The following is a 17,269-nucleotide window of genomic DNA, read 5'->3' on the forward strand; positions in this document are numbered from 1 at the left end:
GAACGATACTCACTTGTTTCTTCTTTGCAGCTTTGATCCTGAAACTTTCATACTTGAGACTGAGCGTGGAAATGTGACACGAAATGGCGTCCCAAGCGGCTATCGAATTGTTAACTTGGAACATTTTCTTCAATGGGCACTAACACTTCAAAATAACCATAGAAGAATATGCACTGGCGGTAAATTGGACCTTATAAAAGAACGGCGACTAGGACTTGTTAGTTATTTGTACTTCAAATGTCGAGCATGCAACCGGGAAGTTAGCCATTCTACTGAGAAATTGGACTCAAAAACGAAAGTGTCAACTGTTAATATGTCAGCAGTTTGTGCCACGGTATTTGTAGGAAGTGGTTACTCTCACCTAGAAGAATTACTCAGCATTTTAGATATTCCATGCATGAGCAAGATTAACATTGAAGGGAAACTTGAATCCGTAAGTATAGTCTATTTTTTTGTTCTATATTTATCCAGACACATGTACACAAACCAATCAGACAGCATCATATTGTGCGTGTGTGTTTAAAATTAGATGTATTGTATATGTTAAGCTATAGCGAGTGACAAAATCTACCATCTCATTTTGATAAAGTATCTGTAAATAAAATGAGTTCATGTGGTTAAAATAAAGAATGTACTACAAGTGTCAGTAGTCTGAGAAAATTTGTAGTATTTTGACGAAAACAGGAAAAACATCTTCAATGTTCATGAAGGGATTAATGATTTGGGGAAAATCAAATTGTAGCCTAACGTTCATTCGCTACTATGACTCAACCGTACTGAAAGTGATGAATAAATCTCATTGCTTGGTATTGCGCGTTCGTTTTGTCTTCTTTTATTGTAAATATTTTGATTTACTATTTTTTCTCGAAATGAGACATGACTATTTTATTTTTCGTATTATAAAGTAAATTTGATGTGTTTTACATGTGCCACTTGTTTTTCCTTTCGTGATTTTTATTTCGGAGAATCTCGTCATGAGGTCTCATTTCCCTTTACCAACATCCTTCTTCGTACGTCCACAAAAACACTAAGAATTACTTTTCACATTCATCTGCGAACCTTATACATTTTATCGTTGTTCTGTAATTGACTCCTTTCTCTGGATGGATACACATTGAGTAAGTAGAGAAAATTACGAGAATTTTTGGGAGCCTATCAGTTTTATGGATTCGTGTAAATATAAAATAGGTTTCAACTCTACGATTTCAGGTTGTCTCGAAACTTCGTTTTTACATATTTCGCAAACATATACCTCGACAAAGATAATTTTGAAGGATATGTTTAATGAACATTCCTTTTAATGTTTGTAGGAAAAGTAGCTATTTGTGTTTCAAGAATTCTCTACATTATTTTTCGTATTAGGTCAGTTCAGATGAAAGAACTTTAATTGAAGTATCCTCCCGCGGACAACATGGGAATTCGATTTATGAAGAACATCGCCGCAACCGTCTAACGTCATCCATCTTCGGTAAAATTGTGAAACGTAAAGATCACACTTCGTGCCATGTGTTGGTGAAAGACATTTTACACAACAGAAATCTATCGACACCATCAATAGAATACGGAAGAAATCATGAAGATGTTGCTCCACGAAAGTTTGCGGAGGAGAAGAATGTGACAGTAGAGAAACGAGGATTATATATTGATTCTAAGTATAGTTTCTTAGCTACTAGTCCAGATGGCAAGAAATATTTTTCAACTTCTTAGTTGATATAATATAATAAGTGTTTAAGTCTAATAAGTGCTGTTTGTTCAGTGTGCTATAATTAGAGGTATAATTAGAGGACTGAATCTGAACGAAACCAAACCACTTCCTTTTGGAAAAGGGACAAACAGATTATTATATTACTTTTTTTTAAAAAAAAAAATCTATTTTCATTCTTGTCTATCAATTAATTCTCTTCTAATCATATTTCAGGATATGTAGTAGAAGATGATGCGTCAGTGGAAGTAAAGTGTGTTCCTTCACTCAGAAATAAGGATGTCACTGAAGAGAAAGAAAAAGACAGGGGCATTTTTTCTTAGAGCTCTTCCAGACGGAACTATAGGACTAAATACTAACAGCGACTACTACTACCAAATTCAAAGCAGTTGAATATTACCAAATTAGACAAATGCTTTTTAGTTGTATACATTAATGATAAATCATCTTTACACATTGTGGAAGTAAGAAGAGATGAAGAATTATGGGAAAATGTTATGCTACCGAAATTTATACGGTTTTTTAAATACTGTATGCTTCCTGAGATAGTAGATTCTATGGTACAACGTGGGATGCCCTGCAGAGACCGGAATATATCCTAAGTGCTCAAAGCAAGATCGCCAAGAAAAAAGGCGATGATCGAGCAAAGATGAAATAGGTGTAATAATGTATATACTTACTGCAACGAATTTGTGTTCTAAATAATCGTGTTCAGCATATGTATATAATTATTCTTACTATTATTGTATATTTGCAGTTCGTTAATTACTGTTGTAATGTTTTATAATACTGCTTCTATCGTGTTATTCGAAATGCTGGAAAATGCCATGATGTACTGGATCAAGGTTAGGAAATATACAAATAATGTAAATATTTTCTTAATAATGTAAACTTGTATTGTGTTTATTTGTTGCTCTTTGTTTTATAGTTGCGCTGTGTATGTATTTGAATTTGTTCATGTTGATGTACTTGTTAATATTGAATAAACTAACTTAGGGTATTATTATATGATATAAAGACTCAAAATAGAGAACTAAGAATGATCTAAATAGTGTAAATAATTTATAAAAGGAAAATTATCATTGCAACACTTTATTTTTACTCAAATATGCTGTTACATATTTTTTATTCACATAGACTCTTATGTACTTGTGTTACAAAGAGTCTCACACAAATAACTACTTAACATTACTTAAATTTCCAAGTTCCAAGTTTATAAATGTAGTAACAGTATTCTTGCGCTGAATAACCAAACAATCATACCATTATTTGTATTTTAGCATAAATAAAGAAATCGATAGTCTGACTACCCCAGGTAACTGGGAAAGCAACCAAGAAGACATTGTACCAGTGTTTCTCAAACTGTTTGGTAACAACTCCCAAAATCGGTAAAATATCAAGGAGTTTGTAAGTTTAAAAATATTCATTCGTAAATGACTTTGTGATATTAGTATTATACAAAGAGGATTCGTCGTAACTTTTACTGATTTCTAAAGCGGGTCTAGAGGCAAATTGTTTGAGAATCACTGTGTTACACATTCTTGACGGTCACAAGCCCGGTGAATGCTGAGGGACAGTTGCCGATTGCTTTTCCTGTCATTTGTATTTTGTGTATATCTTTGTGTAGAAAGGATAGAAGGATATTTCTAGTAGCGAGCGCGAGGTACGTCAAGGAAGAATGAACATCTCCGCTCTATAGGACGAGTTTTGTGGAGTGAGTGACAGCTTCTACACGGGGAGGGACCGCGTGTTGAACAGAAGGATGGGTAGATCACCATTGAAAGAACTCCCCCGCAGGGGTTAGTGCTATAGATATAGACTGCTGCTGCTACAAAAGTATTCTTCTAATTACTTGGTTTTCAAGACAAGTTTTTGGGCCATTCTTTTTCCTTGAAATCCCATCCTTTCAATTCGTATTTGATGCTTTTGTATTTCAAGGCGACAGAAGAGGTTTCTATGGCTTTTTTTTATATTGTTGTTTTAAAATTTTATTAAATTTGATAAATAATAACAAATGATATATATAAAACCGGAGTAACCAGACGACGGTGTATGGCCAGCACCGGCCCCAACCATGGGTTTTCCCAGAATTTTTTTCTGGGGTTCCGTATTTTTGCTGGGGGAGTTTGGATATTGATGCATGGAGGAACAACATAACATAAACGAAATTACATGTGTGATAAAATAAGGCAGAAAAAACATTCTTCTGTACACCTTCTCCTTCTGTACATAACAAGTACACCTTCTCCAAAAAATACTTTTCATGGCTTGATCGAGGGCTATTTCAGAATTTACTATCTCTACAGGGTACCCCTGGAATTTTCAATTAAAGTTCATAGATTTACCCAGGGACATTTCTTCAAACATTTACCCAGGGACGTACGCAGAGGGTGGGTCCTAGGGATCCGGACCCCCGAAATTCCGACTTTTTTCTAAATTTCGTCTAACTTTAGGGGTAATTTTACACATTTTAATATAATTTAACCTCGAACCTTCCGAAATGATTTGGACCCCTCCCAAAATAAATTTCTGCGTACGTATCTGAAGCCAAGACATTAGCAAATACAGATACTTTATCTTTAAGGGTGATATGAAAGGCTATATATTTTTCTCTGTATCCATCGATGAATTATGGCAAACAACCGTTCAAACTATTGAAACAGATCAACGTGAAGCTTCCACCACAGCAAGCATATATAGTAGGTACGTATCCAAGGGGGACCTGGGGGCTCATGACCTCTCCGAAACTGAAACACGTTTTTAATAAACATACTTTTACGCTTGTGAGATTCTTTTGTTTCAAATTACTTCGAGTCTGTCAAAATTTTGGGCAATGTGTTTCGTCTTCTTTTAAGTCTAAGAACATACCATGATGCCATTGCCCCTTGGTGGAATAATAAAAAGAAAAAGAACACTTTTAAATTGGATTAAAATTTCGTTTCTGTTCTGTTTACAACTGAAAATGTAATGGAACTATACACTCAGTGTTTTATTGTTATTCTTGTTATATGCTATCGCAGACATTTTCCTTAGTTACATATCTCTCGGAAATATTTGTTTGACTTTCTTTGTGCCACAATACAGTTCCTACAAACTAAACTGGTTCTTATAATGAAAAGTAAGGAAAAGTTTAAGCAAGAATAGAACTCTTGCATTATATTATTATTATTATTATTATTATTATTATTATTATTATTATTTTGAAAACAAATTGATATTTAAAACATTAGAATTAGGTGCTTACGAGACTTCCCCTTGTCACCCCCCCCCCCCCTGCGAAAAGAAAACCTGGATAAGTGCTTAATATATAGTGATTAAATTCCCATCAAATCAAATAAGTTCTCATGTATCTGACCTTGATACATGGATACATGTATTCAAACTACAGACCAGGAGAGCATAACGTGTTCTACAAGATAAAATTTTGAGATGACCAATTTCACATCACATGACAAACTCAGGATTGTGAAGACAAGAGGCGTACGCAGGGAGTGGGTCCTGGGGGTCCGGACCCCCCAATATCCCGACATTTTTGTAAATTTAGTCTAATTTTATGGGCAAATTTACAAAGTTTAATATAATTATTATCCGTTAATATAATTATTATATTATCCGTACGGTAATCGGGTTTAGATGTACATCTGCGGACAGCCAAATTACTGTACAATTTCCATCTCTAAATCGAACAAAATCTGTTTTTAAATACTTTAGTATTTTATTTCGTAACAGAAGAAAAGACTTGATGGGTTGAAAATATATAAATATTTGAAACAGAAGGAAGAAGTTACAGGGTTACTTACAAAAATAAAAAAAAAACGTAAGTGTATTAGCGCGATATTTCGCTCATTGGTACGCGTTTCCGTGCACAGAGAAATAATAATAATAAAAACGTATCAGATACTCCATAGAAACACATTATATACCAAGCAATACAGAACAAGTAATCATTTCATTTCTTCGTTTTCTTTGCAGGCATTTATTAAATGTATTTAATTTACTGGTATTTCGTATTCTAAAAATGTACAAGAATGAAGATAAAACAAGAAATTCCCATTTATCGCAAACTTTCAATACTTTTTTCCTTTTTGTGAAACTACAAGAAGGTCCAAACACTCCCCTTGGCTACGTGCCTATGAACAATATAGCCTATAAAGAGATTGATTATTTGGAATAATGATGAGAATCTTGAAAATATTTTCATTATTTAAGTCACTGGTTCTTAACAATGGCTTAACGCCCCCACAGGCGTTTTCTTTCTAAACGAGGCTTGGAACAAAAAGGGGCGATTGGAGGGCGTTTGAGATTTCATGACATGTTATAGACTGTTTTCTTATTATTAGACGTAAACCATGACTTATTTTACCAATACACACAAACACACACGTATAAATATACAAAAGAATTATATATATAAAACAATTATGTTCTTTATGTTCATTATTCGTCAACTGATTTGACTGTATTTAACACTTTTTCATTATTGAGATGGCAACATCAAATGAAACAACAAACTTTTTCACAGATGTTTCTGCGAGCGAAGGCAAGACCGACTGCGATGCTAACTCCATCTCTGGACGGAGAAATAAAACTCGTGCAAGTCCTTGGCTGTTAAATAACTCCAACATTTAACTTCAAATTTTCTAATTTTTCATACACCAATAGTGGGTTTAGTTTACCTGAATGGGAGACATGTTATCATACATTTCAATCTTCAACAAGAGAGCAAAAGGTCTTCCCTGTGCTCATCCAACCGAGAAATGTCTTTGGAAGAAATCAGATAAGGAATTTTGCAGGTGTCCACTCAGCCGTGGACTCAACACCTCTCGTTATCTTTCGATCAGAGTTTTCCTAAGTGATTCCCTGTCACGCATTAAAAATAACAGGAAATCACTAACTAGTTCGTTTTTAAAATACTGGTTCCATCTCGCAGGTAATGAGGTATATAAAGGCACAATTATACGTGTTATATTCCTTCTTTAATTTTCTTAATTCTGACCATTGGGAATAGTTTATACAAGTATACAAATGTATTACCGTTCAAGTTAGACTTTTATGTTCTGTTTCTTAGTCCGATTGAAAGTTTAACTTCTGTTTTCAGCACTGACGATATATATATATATATATATATATATATATATATATATATATATATATATATATATATATATATATATATATATATATATCCAAACTATTCTATGCATAAATATCAAAAGTCGTATAAAAAGGTTATGTCCGTCCGTCTATCCTTTCAACGTTGATCGGCATCGGAACAAAAACGATAATATATAGCAGTGATCGAAACGATAATACGTATTTATTAGTAGCTCCCGGGGACATTTTCAGTAGATCGCGTTAACGCTCTGGTTGCTAATCTTGATTTTATTTATTTATTTATTTTTCCTGTTTTGACTTGCAATATGGAGAGTATCTCCTATAAGTTCTACAGTTGTCATATGTATATAAATGCAAATTGTAATTACAACTTATTACACCATTTGAAGTACTAAATTATAAGAAACATCGCATGTTAAATTTGTTACATCATATTCATACATCGTTATCATTTGCAAATTCCTGAACTGAATAATATTCTTCCTTCACTGAGCTGACGCAACAAAGGTAAGAGGCTTTTTTTTTGTTCAAAAGAAAAGTCGGTAGTTCTTTTGGTTATAGCTCACAGTAGGATTTGAAAACGGTAGGTCAGAAGCTTCATATCCTTGGCGACCACTGATATATAGCTACAAGCTTTTTTTTTTTTTTTAATTAAAGAATTGATTTAGGTTTTCAAGAAAATATGTCATTTTCGCTTTCAACATTCCATTAAAACCAAAAATGGTTGAAGTTTACTAGTACTTCTGGTTTCAATATTGATTTTCATAGAGCAACGACGGTAAGAGATATCGAGAATCGTTTTCCTGTAATCGATTAAGCATACCAGAAATATGTTCCGTCTACTCCGTTAACTCTATTCAAATCTGAAGTGGTTAAAATCAACAATTTCTGATTTCGACGTTGATAGCCATAGAATTTGCATTTATATGCATATGACAACTGTAGAACTTATAGGAGATACTCTCCATATTGCAAGTCAAAACAGGAAAAATAAATAAATAAATAAATAAATAAAATCAAGATTAGCAACCAGAGCGTTAACGCGATCTACTGAAAATGTCCCCGGGAGCTACTAATAAATACGTATTATCGTTTCGATCACTGCTATATATTATCGTTTTTGTTCCAATGCCGATCAACGTTGGAAGGACAGACGGACGGACATAACCTTTTTATACGACTTTTGATATTTATGCATAGTATAGTTTGGATATATATATATATATATATATATATATATATATATATATATATATATATATATATATATATATATATATCGTCAGTGCTGAAAACAGAAGTTAAACTTTCAATCGGACTAAGAAACAGAACAAAAAGTCTAACTTGAACGGTAATACATTTGTATACTTGTATAAACTATTCCCAATGGTCAGTATTAAGAAAATTAAAGAAGGAATATAACACGTATAATTGTGCCTTTATATACCTCATTACCTGCGAGATGGAACCAGTATTTTAAAAACGAACTAATTAGTGTTTTCCTGTTATTTTTAATGCATGGCAAGGAATCACTTAGGAAAACTCTGATTGAAAGATAACGAGAGGTGTTGGGTCCACGGCTGAGTGGACACCTGCAAAATTCCTTATCTGATTTCTTCCAAAGACATTTCTCGGTTGGATGAGCACAGGGAAGACTTTTTGCTCTCTTGTTGAAGATTGAAATGTATGATAACATGTCTCCCATTCAGGTAAACTAAACCCCCAATAGTCTTTATCAAGGTAAATAAAGATTTTACTCAATACTTAATTTAGTTTAATACCTTCAAATGAAGTACTGGTGTTCGGATCTCAGCACGCAACCACAATTCTTTTCGGTCAAAATCCCGTAAATCACACATTTATCGATTCTCCCGAGCAAAGTATAGTTATTAGAAAATTAAATTGTTGGCCGAATCAGTTTCCACAGTATCTAATGGTCCTACTCGATATGGCTTCAATTTTGAAGATTTAAGCTTACAAAAAAATATATACAGTAATTGAATAGCAAAGCGAGAATTAATAGAAAACTTCTAATGAAAGAATGATAAATAGGACTACCTAAAATAATCGGCAACCTACGTCGAATCCTATGGATAAATTAACTAACAAATTGAATTTGAAATCAAATCCCAACGAATCCAACAAACCCGAAGAAAAAACAGGTACTCACCAAAGAAATTCACAGCTGGGCTAAAATAACAGCAACCCCTGCTTCACTCATCCAACCTTGGCTCGAAAGGAATCAACCCAAGTTCCAACCAAAAGTAAATTTCCAGACTAATTCTTCAAAGGTAAGTAAATTTGATACAATTCCTATAATCCTCGGAATACTCCAGGTTCAGTAGAAAAACGAACGAAAGCGTATATAACTTAAAATAATACGCTTAACCCGGCCTTTAACAACGAAAATTCAGTACTCCATTTCATTTTTCTTCAATTAGATCTTGACGGTTTCACTCGTTGCTTCCTAGCACACGAAAGTAGAGAAAAAAAGAACAAAATATTTTTGTTAAACACAGGTTTCGAATACAATACAATAAACCATACATTTTTTATTCTTTTCATTTCTTGCTAATTTCTTTCTTTTTAATAATGTCTTTTTTGTTTTGTTTTTTTTCAACACTCTTAAAAACATTTTTTTTGTTAGTTTCTTTTCCAATTTTAGTTGATCTTCACAATCCACTAGTCCTCTGGCAATCAACAGTATACACTGCTGGAAGCGGATTTCAGTGGCGGTTCGGAAATTGTCACCTTCGCCACAGGTGTAGCCAGATTAGCCGGTATTTGCGTCATACTTAAAATTGTTCCAATATAGGACACCGGGAAAAAACGGGTAGGTCCGACCAACATCTCGGAAGGGAGAGAAATAAAATTAATAGGCCTTATGCAGAGTCGTTCTCACGCGTGATTAGTGCCATACTAAAGAGTTTGTCTACGTTTTCCGCAGTAGTCAGGCATTTAGTATGATGCTAATTATATGTCCAAATGACTCTGCATAAGGCTCAATATGTCTAAATTGACTTAGATTAGGTCGAATGATAGTTTTCGGGGACGCTGAGATGAATAGTGACAATCTCGATGCTGTTGAAGTTCAAGTTCAGGCCACACCAAATGAAAAGTAAAATATCTAAATTAACCGATATTATTGTTCAATTCATACAGGGTAGTCCGGAAGTAGGCGTACCCCATCTTTAGATTCAACAGTATAGTTTTAGTTATGGTAGAACGTCCGTACACAGTTACCGTTAGTCTTAAGCTTCTTAAGAGTCATAAACAATGGTATGATCACCATCCATGTCGTAACACACCTGAATTCTGCGGCAAGTTCTCGGAGATGTTTTACGGAAATACTCCATAGTCACGAGGTTGAAGACGTGTTCAAGAGCTACTCGTAATTCCTGTGTTGGGTGATATCGAATGTTTCTTACTTGTTGTTTTATGAAACCCCAGAGAACATAGTCTGTCGTCAGATCGGCAAAGGGAGGGATCGCCAGGCAAAGGGAGTTGGTGTACAGATGCAAAACCTTTTCCAATCCAGCGGCCAGGAAACGTCTAATACAGGTAATTGCGCACGTGAATCACGAAGTGCGCCGGTGCTCACATGGATAGCAATATTGCCTGCCAATGCCAAGCAATGTTGCCAGACAATGCCAAGCAATGTTAACGAACAAATGTGGGTAAATCCTAAAACTATTAGAAAACACCAATTAGGGATACGCCCGCCTCCGGGCCACGCTGTAGTTTTTATAGTTCCTAAAATGAATAGTGTCAGTCCCGAATTTCAGTAGCGGTTTGTGGTCTGTGAAACCAGCAGTTGCAATATCAAAAGGTACATGTTTACGCGCGACTTCCACTCCACCCCCAACCTTCCTTCTCTTGTGTCTTTGCCTCCAAGCTCTACTGCTATGTTTATTGATTTAAGTACAGGGTGGCCCAAAAGTAGTTACACAGTCCCGTACTGAATTTTATTACATTTCTTATTGTTATCAAACAGGTAGACTAAGTTTCCTTTATTATTTGTTCTTAACGTCTTTTTACTTATAACTTAAGCCCAGAATAGTCGAAGCAAATAAATCCATAAACTGGAATGTTACACTTGATCAATGCAGGGGTGTATACGTACTTTAGGGCCAACCTGTATATTAACAATTAATGAACTAACCTATCTTTTCTGTTTCCTTCCGAACAAGGTAAACAATCACTGTCATTGCACATTTATACGTTATGCATATACGACACTTTTAAACAAGAGATAAATATAATGTAGCATGTGTTGTAAGGCACGGAAATATAAACAGCATGAAAGCATTACGGAAACATTGAAGAAAAAAAATAAGAATATATATAAAGCTAAACAAAATTATTTAATTAAATAAATCGTACCTTATTTGAAAAGGAAGTCCATCCTACGTTCTTTTCGAGCTGCAAATTTTTCTATTACTTGTTGGTCAAAATCTGGAATGCTGTTCACCAAGTCTCTCTCAATAGATAACATTGCTAGGGCAGATAGTCTCTCTTGTGTCATGGTATTCCGTAGATAAGTCTTTATTCTCTTTAAGGTAGAGAAGCATCTCTCTGCCTCCGATGAAGTCATTGGAATAACGAGCAAAACCTTCAGAAGTTTGGTTATTTAAGAAAAGTTTCTCTCAATGTTATTGTGCTGGAAAAATTCTAATAAACTAACTGGTCCAGATGTAGATGAAAACTCGGCAGTGTTATATATTATGGAAAGTTCGAAATGAAGCTGCTTTGCGTTGACAAATGGATAGAAGTTGCAAACGTTTTGAACAATTTCTTCTGGAAATTCCTTCCTGTATTCTCCAAACTTTTCATTACAGAATAAAGTGCCCGCCACAAGATGGCCAGTAAAACTAAATCTTTGTTTAACGTTACTAATAATCGCATCACACACTTCCTTCGCTTCCATGTTTAGTTGTGTGTTATCAGTTTCTCTTCTTTTCGATGTCTCCGACGAAACTAAAGGCTCAATATCTATTTCTTCGTTTCTTATTTTTTCAACACTTTCTACAAAAACTGACACATACTTTTGAGCACCTATCACATCAATGTCCTTTCTTTGGAACTGTCCATACAAGATGTCAACATGAGGCAAAATTTTGTGGAACAGAGTTAGGCAAAACACAAAGCTGTGTCTAGTAAGCGTGTCAATGTGCGCTCTTGCCTTCTCGATTGTGCTCGAATTTTTAATATGTTCATTATTTAGAATATGTTTCAAACATTGAATAATTTCTTTTCTGTACAGATAAATTGTATTAACGCCGCGTGATTGGAAATTCCATCTCGTAGGAACAGACCGGGGAAGTCTTTTCTTTACGATATCATCAAGTAATTTTGTACGCTGTGGACTTGTTGAGAAGAAGAAACAAACTCCCTGCAAAGTGTAAAAAAAATACTCTAACATTTCTTACCACTGAAGCAGCATTGAGCACAATTAGATTCAGCTGGTGGGCATAACAATGAACGTACTCGGCGTTTGGAAACTGTTGTTTAATAATTGCTTGTACTCCTCCAGACGTTCCGGACATTACTGACGCGCCATCGTACGTCTGGGCGATTAATTTCTGTGGGGTCTCCTCTAACCTATGTTTTTCAAGTTCTTTTAACAGGCATGACGCCAAATTTTTTGCAACGTGTTTAGGAGGTTCGAGGAAAGTCCAAAATCTTTCAATTGGTTTTCCATTCACTAAATGTCGATAAATGACGGCCATTTGAAAAGTATTAGCCACATCACTAGTTTGGTCTGCAATCATAGCTAAAAATTCTGATTCTTTTACTTCTTGTGAGATTTTGTTCTGGCAAACTTCTAACATTATATTTAAAAGTTCATTTTGAATCGTTTTAGATGTTCCCTTAAAGACAGTAGCTTTCTCCAAATGAGTTTTCATGGCTGTGTCAAGTTCTGCACTGAAATCAATGAGGCCACGGAAAACACCTGGGTTTGAAGATCCTTCTGTCTCGTCATGACCCCGCAACGCTAATTCAAATGCACCACAAAAACGTACACAATTAATTATAATATTTAGAATATAAAGATTATGTCTCACTCTTTCGTTATGCAAAGCTATATTTCGCCTATACTCACTGTCTAACTGGTGAGCTATATTGGCAGTACCAATTAAAGCTAACTGTAATACATTTTTCATATGGATATTTGTAGCTTTGTGTCCCTTAATTCGTTCACTCAAACGATTAATATCTTTTATGCCTATTTCAGTCCAAGCACGTTCACCCCCAAAAAGTAAACAAGGAAAACAAAATAAAGCATTTTTTCCCTCACAACCACAAAGCCAGTCTGTGTTGTTATAATACTCGATTTTAAAAGAGCGCTGAAACTGTCTCTTACCTGTTTTGACTGTTTGATTGATTGTTAAAATTGGTGTTGGATGCCCTAACCTTTTTATTTCAACCTTCTCCTCCATCAGCCTACGAGAAAACGGGTCCTGAGAAGACTGCAAACTGAATTCATTTTGAGTTTTCTGTTACTAGCGTTATATTTTAATATTAAAAATATCACTCACAGGCTAAGAACAAAAACACCATCACATTCTTCAAACACACACTTACAATAAAACAGCACAATAGGATTTTCAATTGTAACAATATTATGAGCAAACCCTCGGACACACTCTACATATCACTCCCTCTATTCTATTATTATTATTATTATTATTATTATTATTATTATTATTATTATTATTATTATTATTATTATTATTATTATTATTATTGTTCTTTGGTTTGTTCTTCCAAACTGCCTCGACCCACGCCTTCATCGCTGGTGAGTGAAGGAATTCATAACTATTACACACACAGAACCACAGACGCGTTAGTTGACACAAAAAAATGCATAACTTTTGTGACTCCAGCAAAACGTTTAGGTGCATAATTTTTAAGGATGCAACTAAATGCATAATGAAAACTGTGTTAATTGATGCACTTGTGTGCATAAAATTTATTATGCAGATAAACGTTTTGCTGAAATCACAAAATGTTATGCATTTTTTTGTCTCCTACTGAAGCATTTACATGCATTAATTGAAACAATGGTTGGTATCGCTGGTTGCATATTCCCTAAATATACAGGATTTCCAAGGGTGTGAAAACGATTAAATAAATTTAGAACACTACTAAAAATATGTAATCGAGGCTTTTTGGGTAATGCAGGACAGAGTACAGATATTCCATATTACATGAGAGCCTCTACGGCCATTTTGGAAGTAGTCATACTGGATTTGAGTTAATTAAGTGAAATATAGACTTTACGATACACTACTATTTTTGAAATAAAGTGTGATTTTTAAAGACATTAACAAGATTGTTTTCTATATTCTTTGTTAACGAAATTTTGATCACATAGGTCTAGATATAAAAACTTGTCATTGTAAATTTATGATCATAATTTTGTTCAGGATGCAAACAAGCAGAGAGGAAACTACCATAATATCGTTACGAAATCACACCTTATTTCAACAATAGTATCGGATCGTAAAGTTCCCATTTCACTGAATTAATTAAAATCCAGTATGATACCTTCCAAAATGGTCGCAGAGGCTCTCATGTAAAGTGGAATATTTTCACTCTGTCATGCATCACACTAATAAACCTCGATTTCATAGTTTTGGTAGCGTTGTAAATTTATTCCATCGTTTTCACACCCTTGACAACCCTGTATATCAGATGTGCAATATACAATTTAGGCCACTCAATTTATGAGATCCATCTAAACTATGTCACAACCATTATGAGAAAATAGTTACAAAAATAAGGCCTTCAAATAGTATATCTTACAAGTCAAAAAAGGAAAAGAACTCAATTTATTGTACCTAGGTACATAGCGTTTTTTTACAGGTTGCTCTACAAGAGCAGTTTTGCCATTTTCACTAAAGCTAAAATCCCAAATTATCTTTGGTGAAATAAAAGAACATGGGTCAATGTTAGAAAAATCGTACCGATAGCAAATCTAGCGATGGGAAACACAAAACTTTACAGAGAGAAAAAAAAAGTGGAAACTACCAACTCAGATTATAAATCAAACTTTGTATGTCTATGTTCTCTGAATCTTTCTATCGCTTTTTTATAATATATTTTAGTATACTAATTTATGCCTGTTTGGCCTTTTTCCGTTTCGCCTTATGCCCTCAAAACATTTTGCCATACAACCGATAAGGATGTTATCTTAAGGCGGAAGGGGAATTCCCGTTTGGCCTTTTCCTGCTTGACCTTATAACATACAAGGGAATTTTCACTCTGTTTCTGTAACAAAGAGGGATTTATCTTATTCTCAACTGCAACGTCTCTTCTATTTCAGACAAATTAAACTCAAATATCTTAGAACATAAATTTTATTATCACACCCGAAATAGCATATCAAGTTTCTATGTGGATATAATATGAAACAGCATCAGTATATGAAATTACATCAATTTCACTGTTCTTAAGTCTATCTTTTAGGCGGTGAATCCTGTCGTCAAACCGTCTCTGCCTTAGCTTTCTAAGTGTGTTTTCTGATAACCACTTGAAGAAGTACTCGCAATCTTTCATTTTCACGTTGCCTGTCTTTCATTAATTCAATGAAAGAATGTATGTCTAAGTGATCCCTTGATGCCTTTCTTCGTAATTTGACGTGCTACTGTCTTGCATTGTTAGTCATTTGTTCTTGATCGTTTTCAAAGTGATTCCACAAGTCACTGCAAATAGATAAAAATACATCATTAGCACATTAAAAATTCAAAGGATTGCAGGAGAATCTACGTTGGAAAGTCGATGGCAAAATTTTGGGTGAACCTAATTTATTTCTTTTGCAAAGCAAAAGAATGTGTTCTTTTGATAATTTACAAATCAGTGAATGTAGAATCTTCAATACATGCACGTCGCAAGAAAATCTATATTACACTTTACATTAGGTGTTAATGGAAAAAATGCTATACTGTAGAGTGCTCGGGATAGCTTAATTAATGATTTAATAATAAAAAAACAATCATTAATTTTTTGCACTAAACGCCATCTATTTATGTAGGAAAGAAAACATACTTACAGAGAAAATAACGTGTCACCATCATCCAGCCAAGTGTCTATAAGATAATCATGGAACTCCTCCTTCATAGAACGTCAGGCGCATCTTCTTGCAAACGTACAAACACTACATCTAAATGGGAAGTTGGTACCAGAGGCTGTGCTGCTGCATGTCGAATCCATCTTTTTACTTCAGTGTTCTCTTTGTACAATTGAAAAAGTTCTAACTGCTGAACCTTCCTCCAAACAGACTGAGAGAAGTGGAAGGAACATCCTGTGATTTTAACCAGGAAATACTTTATTTATAGCATTGATTGCTACTTTCTTAAGATCAATAGAAACTTCTTTCAATTTGAAACGCAGTCCAAATTTCTCAGCTTCTTCCATGATTATCTCCAGTAATCTTACATGTGTCTCTTGCTTTTTACTGGGCAATATACAGAAGAGGAGAACAAATACCTGGCCGAAATATTTTCCGTGCAGGATGTACATTTGGGAGAAAAGGAGAGGTACAGTCTTAAGTGTCCCTCCATTACAATCCTGTCGCACTGACACATAATTTTCAAAGTTCCAATAGTGCCGAAAACCTGTTGAAGATAGAAAGACTAGAATAAACAACACAGACATTCTAAAGAAAATGCTTTAATATTAATATTCTTACTCCTATTACTATTGTCATAACAGATTTTCACGATTTCAAAAAAAAAAAAAAAAAAAGAAACAAGAAGAACGTAAGAAATGATAAACTATTTTCTTGATTACTAAAATATAACTTACAAGAATTCTACTGGTGTCATCGCCTTCGTCCCCCAATAAAAGTTTTTGCCGTCCTGCGTTTCGCTCCACGATCCTTCCACATTCAATTTATTCAATCTTTGCGATAGTGGTGCCCGGTTCATGCTCGTACGTTATATAGAGAGTGTTTAACGGCACCAAAAATAGGGACAACAGATGCAGTTTCACCACAGTAATTTCCCTTAGCAATCTTCTTCCTGGAGAGAAGAAAAAAATTCATTTTAAACATCAACAGCAAAAAAAAAAAAAAAAAGTCGTACTTTCCCTCTAGAAAGTAAAGACAGACGGAATATTGCTTAACTACGACCGGTTAATTGTTTTACACTATAAATTAAAAAAAATGGACTATGTATTTGTGTGCTAGCTAGGATGCCATTTAAGAAAAGTTCCACATCTAAAGTTCTAAAACAACTTTTGGAAAAGTTGCACGAGTAAATATTAGAAACATGCAGAAAAGCTTCAGTGTCAAAATTACTTATACCTTATTACAACTATTATATATACTTAACTATACTTACCTATATGTCTTAGTAATTGTTGATGTTCGTTCTTCCGCCACTCTCTTCTTCATATGTGAGGTACAAATACAAGGCTACATGAGCAATTTTTTAAACAGTGACGCAG

At 34.4% G+C, this 17,269-nt stretch overlaps 1 protein-coding gene across 1 annotated transcript; it reads right to left on the minus strand.

The window, feature by feature from the left end:
- Positions 1 to 12,159: 12,159 nt before the first annotated feature.
- LOC145689763 (zinc finger MYM-type protein 1-like) lies at positions 12,160 to 13,257 on the minus strand. The gene has a single exon (XM_081763967.1). It carries the CDS (start codon positions 13,255 to 13,257, stop codon positions 12,160 to 12,162), a length of 1,098 nt encoding a protein of 365 aa, XP_081620093.1.
- Between the last annotated feature and the right edge of the window lie 4,012 nt (positions 13,258 to 17,269).

This window comes from Thermobia domestica, chromosome 7 (genome assembly GCF_964235325.1).
Source record: "Thermobia domestica chromosome 7, izTheDome1.hap1.1, whole genome shotgun sequence".
Lineage (NCBI taxonomy): Eukaryota > Metazoa > Arthropoda > Insecta > Zygentoma > Lepismatidae > Thermobia > Thermobia domestica.

What these genes read in the sequence shown, in the direction of transcription:
- LOC145689763 (XM_081763967.1), bottom strand. Translation starts at nt 13,257, where the DNA reads ATGGAGGAGAAGGTTGAAATAAAAAGGTTAGGGCATCCAACACCAATT.